Source organism: Cynocephalus volans, chromosome 12 (genome assembly GCF_027409185.1).
Source record: "Cynocephalus volans isolate mCynVol1 chromosome 12, mCynVol1.pri, whole genome shotgun sequence".
Taxonomy (NCBI): domain Eukaryota; kingdom Metazoa; phylum Chordata; class Mammalia; order Dermoptera; family Cynocephalidae; genus Cynocephalus; species Cynocephalus volans.
The window spans coordinates 65,906,714-65,917,635 of record NC_084471.1 but is presented as its reverse complement, the minus strand read 5'-3'; the positions used below and the strand labels follow the sequence as shown (position 1 = coordinate 65,917,635).

The following is a 10,922-nucleotide window of genomic DNA, read 5'->3' as shown; positions in this document are numbered from 1 at the left end:
GAAGCACAGTTGTCTGATTAATATCAGTCCATTAAAAGAGGTGTGATATAGAATGCAACTTTGATAAAAAAAAAGAAAAAGGTAATGTATAATAATGTTATGGAAAACAACTCGGCATGTTAACACAATTCTAATTTAACTAGTAAATGCCTATTCATTAGCATGTAAAGCCATACAGAAGCTACATACTTAAAAAGAAAACACATGCACACACACAAAGCTTTAATTTGGTATCGTAATCTGAAAGAAAATTGGACCCAAACTGCTTTATGTCCAGTTAAATCTTAACTACCATCTGAAGAGATAGTGAAATAAAACAGAAACACTTACTTGTTGAGCTAGATATTCAGTTACTGTGCATTTCCATCTAGGAGTAGAAATATTTAAAAATAAATACACCACCTCAACTGAAATTCACTATTCTTACTAAACACGAATGACTTATTCTTGGGGTATATTGAATAATAATATAAAGTAGAATTTAAAATTAGTGATTGAATTCCATTCAAGAGCATGGGAAAAGAAAACGCTCCTTCCCCTACCAAACTTTAGTCATATAATTTGATCTCATTTTTTGGGAAATACAAGTATTCACAGGAAAATATTTTAAAGGGAATCCTATAGCCACCTAAAAATTAGCTCAAACAGTAGCAAAGAATGAAAGGAAGGAAATGTAAATTTGGAGGTAACAGGAAAAGAAAGTTTGTGTTAAATAAAAATGACAATATCTTTGGTGCTTTGTATGTGAGAATTTCTTTAACAAGGTAGTATGATACAAATTTAGTACTTGTTTACCCAGCACAGTCTTTGATGTCTAGAGAAGACATGTGAATATCATTCTTTATGTTGGTTCTTATAACTTATCACTTTCATTTTCTCTCCACCTATTTCCTTTCGGGCCCCTGCAGTCCAATTTCTGATCCCAATTCCCCAATATTAAGCCTTGAAAATCAGAGATGACTTCCTCCTAGCCAAAAATGACTAGCCTTTTTAGTGGTCCCCAAATTTACTCACGGTATTTGATGTCAGTGGTCACCCCATCTTGAAAATATTCTTTTGACTTCTATGATCTTTCACTTTCCAGCTCATAAATTCTTACCAGGGCCAGGAGGGGGTGAAGTGAGTAAAGTGCTTAGGGCACAAAATTTAAAGGAAGCACTCACTTTCAGGGTCATGAAAATTGCAAGGTTCTTAGACTGAACACATCTGAATAATCAAGACCAACTGTATTTTGCACAATGAAAAGAATAAAAACGTTTTGTCTCTATTTCACTTACTGTTTTTCCAAGGCAGAACATATGGCAGAGATTTGGGAACTCTCATGCCTGAAACCAGGTTACTCTTATGTTCCATAACTATGTTGCTTGCAGGGCTGGAAAAAAAAGACAAATCTGACTATGTCGACATATCTATATTCTTCAGGCAGGCACATAGACAATTGAAATGTGTTTTTTTGTAATTTTGGGGAAAACAACAACGTACATTCATCTGAAATGTAAATCCATTTCCATCAAAATGTTACTGCAATCAGAATGATTACCATTTCTCTGGAATGTGCCCCATTCTGTACAGGCATTAAGATGGGTCTAACCATTTTCATTTTCCAGAAGTTGAGATAAAAAGCAATGCCGTCTACTGTTCAGCTGTATGACAGGCTCATCAACTCACTCAATAAATATGAAATAAAATAAAATGCCAAGACAGCCAAACCAAAGGCAGTAAATCTTGAACTGAGGTAAAATTATAGTAGTAAACCATGGAAATCATCCTTAAGTTTTTCTATCTTAGTGCATATAAAATAGTATACACTTAAAACTATTAACTAACCTCAGCAACTAAGAAATAAAAAATTGATAAATATTCTATTTGTGGGAAAAATGAAGTCTAGCATGTTATTCCTTCATTTATCTAATTCGGAAATATTCTCTCATTTGGGTTTTCATTGAAACTTGATCTTCTAAGGTCTGAGTCTTGGTGGTAATAACAAATCTTGTAGTTTTAAATTAGACATAAAATCAGTGGGAAGAAGAGATGCATTTTCTTTCCTACTCAATAGGTACTCTGAATTTCCCAATCTCAAATAAAGAGCTTTTAAGACAATTTTTTCCTCAGACACTAGTTACCTGGAGTAAAAATGATCCCAGTGGGGTATAGCTGCAGAAATTATAATAATGTAAAACTAGCAAAACACCCAACTGAAACACAAGCATGTCTGGTACCACTGTCTCCCTTGCTAGACTATAAGGTAGTATTTTTGTATCCTCAGTGATTAACACAAAGCAAGCAAACTTTTCATGAATCAAGAAATAAATAAGGGAAGGAAACCCACCAAAACAATACCTAGACTAAGCTACCGTGAAGGAACATCATCAAGGAAAGAATTCAATTCATACTTGGGTGGTGTTTGTGGTAACAGAACACTCTGATTTTGGGAGGACGTGCTGGGAAGGAAATTGTTTCATTTACCTGTTGTTGCCACGGTAGTTGGCTGTGCCCCAGACAAATGGGGCACTGGTCTGTTCCCACAAATCTGCCAAAGGAAGCAAACATAGTTTGTAGTATTACTAGACACCAGTTCATGCTAGTTGCATTTGTAAGATGGGAAATAATACACCTAAGTTTGGAGAAGTAAAAATTGATCAAGTACCCTACCTAAGTGACATAGTGGCAAGAATTTAATTGAAGGATATAAACACAAGTGACATAAATAATAATAAACGTACCTAGTAAAAATCAAGCACAGACGGTACAACACAATTTATGGAACAAAACAGATGTAAAGAGGTGCTTTTTCTAATCAAGAGGGAGAGGTTGTTCCATGTGTCTGCACAAAGATACAAATGTGCTCATTTGGAGGCCCAATAAAAATAATGATGCATTCTGAACATGGTATATTCATAAAAAAGGAAAATATTCCTTCTGTCTTAAGCAAATGCCTTGAGATTTAGACATTGTGAAGAAAAAGATGTAGAAGCACTTCACCTTTATCCCAGTCTTCATCACAAGGAGGGCACTCCCAAGTGCTCTCAGCTACAGTCTCTTGTCCAAGGTTCCTGGTTTGGTTAACTGCAAGACGACAGAGATTTGACATAAGGGGACACTGACAAGTTATTGTGTTTAAAAGAGTTAGTAGCCTAAAAGTTTGCAGGATAGCCTAATGGGTCTGTTTCTGAAGAATGGATAGTATGAAAGCTAAGATCTTATCTTTTCGCTGACAGCAGACAAGAAAGAGAAGCAAAAACAAAGAGGTTTACCATATTTATGGCAATAAAAGGATTTTTATTTTTATTTATTATTTTTGGGGGTGGTTGGCCAGTATAGGGATTGAACCTTGAACCTTGGTGTTATCAACATGATGCTCTAACCAACTGTGCTAACTGCCCAGCCCAGGATTTTTATTTTAGATGATTAGTAGAACAAATCAGGCTGTTCAAAAGAGAAAGCAGACTGACACACACAACCTGACAGCCTATTGTAGCTATGTGATAAAATCTCAAAGGCAGAAAAGTATTGTTCTTCTGAAATGATGAAAGCCAAAAATCAAGCTGACAACGTGTACCACAATATAAATTTGAAGGGGGCTAACCTTCAGTCCTAAAATATTTTAGCTAGTCAGTCTTACCAACATCTTGCTCAATACAACTTCTGTCGTCACAGCTTGTGATATGATGACTGATTTCAGTGCGAGGAACCTGGTGGCGAGCATTGAAGGGACAAGTGGCCAATTTGTTTGCAACATCAGGATGATTCTGTGGAATCAAAATAAAGAGATCTGTCAGTTCTTGGGATCTCTTCAAGTCCAATGGGAAAGGCTCAGCCTTATTCTATAAATGGTTCCCCTAAACCTGCTCAATAAACTTACAGCTTAACTATGGTAGGCAAACTCATAGTAGAAAATTAAGGGAATTATTTATGGTTCACGTAAACCATACAGACATTGCTTCAAAAATCATTAAAATGGGCCGAGCCCGTGGCGCACTTGGTAGAGTGCTGCGCTGGCAGCGTGGTGACGCTCCCGCCGCGGGTTCGGATCCTATATAGGACTGACCGGTGCACTCACTGGCTGAGTGCTGGTCACGAAAAAATGACCAAAAAAAAAAAAAAAAAAAAAAAAAAAAATCATTAAAATGTAAGCCTCTTTGTTACAATTGTAGAGATTGACATACAGATACTGGGGTTTAAGTCATTTATAGAGAGCTAAACAGTGAATTTAGAATTGGGTATTCGAAACATATCTTTTCCCTATTTATTAGGGTCACGACATTCAGGCGGCACAGTCTGTAATGGTAGAGAGCTCCCTGGATATATTTGAAAGCTGATATTCAGGATGAATTGTAACACTTAAATACAATTTTAGTCTGCAATGCAGTAGCGTCCCTGCTACTGCAATACAATAGTGCTGGAAAATAGGTGTTGTAAGAGAGCTGCAAAAGAGGCAAACCAATGATTTTTCAGATTAATACAGTGACACTTGTTTCAAGCAATGATGCCTGAAATGAGGCTCTGAACAATTTGACCTTTATTTCAGCTATTTCACTAAGGAAAAAGCCCAAATGATAGAGTCTACTTTGCTGACCAAGTTCTTTATTTTAAAACAAAACAAAGAGGTTAATAGAACCCAAATTTTATGACAGATATACCAATAATTAACAAATTTATTAAGAAAAAGTTATGTCACAAATGAAACTCAAAAAATAAAAATAATGTAAAGCAGGGAGAATATAGGATGGAGAAACTTGTGATGGCAGCAATCTCCATCATTTTTATCAGGCATTCAATGAAAGGTTTTGTGGCCTAAGATTAAGAACATTACAAGAGGGGAGTTATGATAGTGTCTTTTTATCACTTAGCTCCCCGTCCTAACCTTTATCCTTGGGAAATGTTTAAGAGCCTAGAGGAGGAAGTTGTAGTGGTATCTGCTGATCCATAATTGCCCAGGTTTAACCTTAAGGGTTCCTTCCTCCGGAGATTAAAAAAAGCTAGAGAAATAATCAAAGACATATTATGTTTCCAGGTTTATAAGAGAAATATTTTTTTAAAGGATGTTAAATCTGAGTTGTATGCTGTTTACATTAAATACCAAAATTGTTTCCAAGCATAAATCCTGGCAGAATTTTTGCCCTCTAGCTGACATCTGCATTCTAACAACCTTGTCAAAGTGCCTTGATTAATATGGCATTAAAGTAGTTTACATCATCTAAGTCTACAAAAGAGTGATCAGACAGAAAACCTGATTTTTTTTTTTCTTTAAAGATGCTTACTCTTGAAACTTGGAGAAACACAGAGGTAGATTCCCAAAAACAATTCTGGCATTTGATTAAAACATTTCTGCTAAAATCATTTGATGTTTACAAACCCTGGCTTTTAAAAAATCCAGGAGGGCATCAGAGGACACATTAAGAAAATAATACCTTTCTGCACTTGATAAGATGATAAGGAAACCTGCAGGCCCTGATCTGGTGGTTTTTATCGTAGGGGCACTGTAATAGCTTTTCAGGGTCCAGGGAGTCGACTGAAAAGAGAGAAAAATACAGTAAGCATAAACTATAACAGGCCCTTGTAAAACTACAGCATTCCAGGCACATTGGATTTTTTCAACAGAATCTGTAATAATAGAACAAGACAGTTTAAAGAAAATGGATTAAAAAAATGGGGGGTGGTGAAGGGTGACTAAATATTTAAAAATGAAAATGTAACTCGGAGAAGATAAAATTGTGCTATCACCAAATCTTATTAGGTCCAGTGGAACTGGCAATTGTGGAGTGAGGTCTCAGTTCACATTTGATTGAACATAAACATTGTTTTCATTATTGGTTACCCTTTCTATAAAACAAAAAGTTAAATGAAATGACATCTACTTAAAAGTACTAACTCAGGGGCCGGCCCATGGCTCACTCGGGAGAGTGTGGTGCTGATAACACCAAGGCCATGGGTGTGGATCCCGTATAGGGATGGCTGGTTAGCTCATTGGGTGAGCATAGTGCTGACAACACCAAGTCAAAGATTAAGATCCCCTTATCAGTCATCTTAAAAAAAAAATAAAGTACTAACTCAGGGTCATTCCTAATCTCTAGCTAGTCCAATCAGAACTTCCCAACCAGTATGCTGAAATTGGAATGGATTGCTGGTGTGCCAGTATATTGATTTGGGGGCCCACTACACCTACACATTCCCCTCCCCCCACATCAGAAATATTAGTGGATAAAGATTTCTTGTCTGTCTTCTTTAACTTACTCCTATAAGTAGTTCCTCATCTTGGTTACTCTATATACCTCTCAAATGAAATCAATACCTTTATCAGATAAGTGGTTTTACTTTTCATATTCTGGAACACAGGTGAGGAAAAAAACAGGAAATTCTTTAATTTAGTGATTACCAAACTGGCCAGCTTAAAAAAACAAAAGAACAATCTGCAAAAACAAAACCTCCTGAGGTTAAGGTAACTGCAAATGTATGGAACCGCTGTGTGAAAGAAAGCCCTTAACCTAACCTATAAAATGCTACCCTTAGGCAATATGAGATGTCCAGGCTAAGTACCAAATTTTAACAAGCCTGGTTAAGGAAGGGAAATTAAATGGCTAAGCACATTCTCAGTATATTATGAGGACAAGAGGCAACCTAATAAAGTGCTCTTGCCACCCTGAAGGCAATGATAAAAGTGAAATAAGATAAACAATTTACATTTGATAAGAAGCTTATAAACCTGGAGACTGCTATGAAAATCAGAAGCCAGTGGGGAATTGAAACAGTTTCACTGGAAGAGTGGTAAACATGGAATAAATTGCTAACCATGATCGTGATGCAAATAAGCCACAAAGGTGACTTGAAGGACAGATGATTAGGAAGGAAAAGTCTTAGAGGACAGGCAGGCTTATTATGCTAACCAAGATCTTCTTGACTAGCAATCTTTTCATATTTCCGAAGCTTCAGGACACCGAGAATTTACATATGAAATTCTTATTAGTTTCCTTTCATTTAATCTATTCCATCACTAGCAAACATTAGGCCATGTTAGCTGACAGACTGGATGTACCTTATGATTCATATACATTATAATCCCCATATAGTGGTATATGTTAGAGTTAGTGAGAGTTTCTGACCATAAAGCTACTTCTTGGTTTCTGGCAATTTAGGTCAGTTCTGATCTGATTTTCTAGATTTTAAAATATTTTATTTTTAATTAAAAAAAATTTGTTACAAGTAAAATACATATAAAATTGAACATTTTAATCATTTTAAAGTGTATAGTTCAGTAGTGTTGAGTATATTCACACTGTTGTGCAATCAATCTTCAGAAATCTTTCATGCTGCAAAACTGAAACTCTATGCCCATTATACATCAACTCCCCATTTCCTACTCCCCCCAGCTCCTGGCAACCACCATTCTACTTTTTGTTTTTATGAATTTGACTATTCTGAATATATCATATATGCAAAATCGTACAATATTTATATTTTTGTGGCTGGGTTATTTCACTTAGCATAATGTCTTCAAAGTTCATCCATGTTATAGCATGGGGCAGGATTTCCTCTATCTTCCACTTTGCAATTTGCTTTTTTCTTTTTATGTAATGTATATTGGAGCTCCTTCCGTGTCAGTATGCAAAAGAAATATTTCATTGCTGCATATGGATGCACCATAGATTTTTAATTAGTTCCCCTATGATGAACCTTTAGGTTGTTCCCAGTTTTTTACTACTGTATACAATGCTGTAACTAACAATCTAGTATATACTTCTGTGTGCACTGTAATTCTCTTGGGCAGAGACCTAAGAGTGCTGCACTGAAGTGTATGTGCATTTAAAGTTGTAATAAATACTATCAAACTGCTCTGCAAAAATTTTGTCTGGCTTTCTGGAAATATAACTTACTTTGGAAAACAAAGTAGGTCCTGTTGACAAGCTTCCTCCAAAAGTATACTCAGCTGTTCTTTATATTTGGGTAAGACCTGGAACCCATGGTGAGAAATGTAGAAAACTTCATGGAAATAAGGAAGTATGCCTGACAAAGTATCATCAGCTAAGAGGTACAGCCCAAAGACAGAAGCTGGAGATCTTCAGGGATCTATCAGATTAAGGTTGGAGTTCCAGGTCAATTTGGGAAAGAGATCAAGTATATTCTAAGGCAGCATTTCTCAAACTTTAACATGATCCCCAGGTATTAAATCACTTAGGGATTGTTAGCAGATTCTGATTCAGTAGGTCTGGAACGGGGCCTGAGATTGTAAAGTATATTCTAAGGCAGCATTTCTAACATTCTACCAGGTGATTTTTTTTTTTTTTAAAGGAAAAGTAATTGTGGCTGAGAAAAGTAAGAACTGAGAGATAGAAAGGGGAGACATTGCTTTCTAATTTAACAGAGTAGTAAGCTTCCAGGAATAAATATATATACGATACAGGAATTTCATATTTTAAGCAAAAATGTTTTAAGAAAAATTAAGAGGCAAGGGAGCTCTAAGGAAGATCAAGGAGAATCAGCCTTCTAGATCACTGATTTTCAAAGTGTGATCCTCAGATCAGCAACATCAACATCAACCTGGGAACTTGTTAGAAATGCAAATTCTAAGATCCCATACCTTCTGACTCAAAAACTCTGGGGGTGGGACTCATCAACCTGTGTTTTAACAAGCCCTCCAGGTGATTCTCCTGCATGCTAAAGTTTGAGAACCACTGTGTTCTAGATATTTAATAAAATAAGATTATTTCTATGTAGTTTCTATATTTTGGAGGTAAAGATTTCCACTGGACTCTTCCTACAAGGTAGGATTGGGCTAAAATATTCTTTTGTTGGATAATATTATAAGGAGATTCTGAACAAGACAGCAAAGTAGGAAAATAACGTAGGCCCTGTTGACAAGTTTTATTCGCAGGCATTGACTCCTCCTCAAATTTGGTCAGGGCCTAGAAATCATAGTGTCTGTGGTATCAAGTAAGGTATTAGGTATAAACAATATAGAAGACTCTGGTTCTGACTCTGTCCCTAACTAACCAGGTAACCTTGGGCAAATAAATTAATCTAAGTTCTATTTTGTTGTAATAAGTTAACGTAATTTTTCAGGTCCCTTTTGATTCTACACTTGTATGATTCTAGATGCTGGCTCCCCTTTGATTTTTTTGGGCCATTTAAGGTTCCAGGATTACTTGAGAAATAAGAATCCTTCCCAGGATTTATCTAAAAACTCAACGTACATCAACATTATTATGTATACCATGTTACCCATCAAAATGGAAAGGTTACTACTCCTTTGTCATACAAGGAGAAGCTGAAGTCCTAAGGAGGTAAAAATGCCTCATTTAATAAAAATATAGTTTCACAGAGGTGCCTTAACTGCAGCCTTTTCAAACTTCTATGACTTCCCATACCTCTTTAATTAAATTTCAAATGTTTTATTTCAAATTTGGGCACTTCTCTACATCAATAACACACAGACCTTTCCTCCTCAGCAGTTCAGGAAGAAATATGAGTTTTTTCCAACACACTAAAAGTCGCAGATACAGAACTATACGTAAATGATTTAACTTATTTTCTAAAAGCAACAAGAAGTACATACTGTAAGTTTCTTCCATACTAGAAATGAGGGCGCTGAATCCAAGTGCTGGGGGAAAAAAAAAAAGTATGGTTTAGGGAATCAGAAATGAAACGTACCGAAACGTAGCCCTAGGAAGTGGAGTCACTTCTGGAATTGAAGTTACCCAAGTTCCATTAAAAAAACAAAACAAAACCCTTAGTTCCTTGCCCCTCCCCGCCCAACATTTTCTCCTCTTTAAAACATTCTTTACTTCTTTGAGACATTTTAACATCATTGTGTAATTCGCATTCTTGTAATAAATTCTAGGGCCTGCCAATAGTTTAAACTACTAATTTAAACTGTATTTTGGTGACAAGATGTCACTCTATTTTAAATGCGGTTACAAGTCTATTACCATCTATTAGGTTTGATGGTATTTAACATTAGAGAGAACAAGTCAAACCACAAGAATACGGTTATTTAAACTTCTGGATAAACACTGGAATAGTGTACTTTTTATTTTTTAATTTAAAGCTCAGGAGACAATAGGGTACTATTTTAAAGCTCTCCTCTCAAGTTCTTAAAAATATAATAGGACAGGCAGGCTACCAGCCTTGCTCTCTGGGATCTGAGAATGCCGGAAACCTATGTCAGACAGCTCACAACCCATCCAATTTGCTTAGAGACATTCTAGTTTACCAACTCTTCTTAAAAAATGATCAAGAAGTGACACACTGACATTCCCCTTTTTCTAGTGATGTTTCATTTCTCTTCCCTCAAGGTCCTATGCAAAAATGGCAAGACTTGCTGATTTAAGCCTCTTCAGTTAATACACATTTCCTTTATGCACTGAGGGAAAACTTCTGAATGTTAGGACTTAAGAACTGTCCATATAATGGATAGCAGAGTCATAAGAGAACAAATCTGTAACAGAAATGTGAAAATAAATGGTTTCACAGTTTGAATTCTCTTCTACTGGAGATCTTTATTGAGCATTGTGACTAAAATTATGGGAAAAAAATTTAACTTATATTAAACTACTCCCATAGGAAACTTCTGGAAAATGGCTAGATTTACAGCTGTTGTCTCTAGAGCAAGCTCTCCTTTGGCCCTTCCTACAATTCCACACCCCTTCCCCCCATTCTATGACATAAGCAATGTTGGAACCTATGACAGGAAATACAAGTGATCAGCTGGAACTCTAGTAATTTGCTGCAGAGGCTATTTGTTAAGAATAATCATTAGTAAAACTGTCTTAAAAAATATCTGTCATGTTTGGATTAAGAAATCCTGACTTTTTTTTTGACAGGTTTTACTTATCTATAGTTACTTCATACTTCTTCATTACAAATTAGAGGTTCGGAAGGAAGAACCAAGTATTATGTTTCTTGGGTTTAAGTCATATAAAAGAGTG

The 10,922-nt window shown here is 35.9% G+C and overlaps 1 protein-coding gene across 1 annotated transcript; it reads right to left on the bottom strand.

Annotated features, from left to right (window-relative positions):
• Positions 1 to 330: 330 nt before the first annotated feature.
• On the bottom strand, positions 331 to 9,566 carry GTSF1 (gametocyte specific factor 1). Its single transcript, XM_063076360.1, has 7 exons — positions 9,551 to 9,566; positions 5,412 to 5,512; positions 3,623 to 3,749; positions 2,983 to 3,066; positions 2,467 to 2,530; positions 1,278 to 1,372; positions 331 to 367 (listed from the first exon to the last, which is right to left on the bottom strand). Exons 1-7 carry the CDS (start codon positions 9,564 to 9,566, stop codon positions 351 to 353), a joined length of 504 nt encoding a protein of 167 aa, XP_062932430.1. The 3' UTR covers positions 331 to 350.
• Positions 9,567 to 10,922: the final 1,356 nt, after the last annotated feature.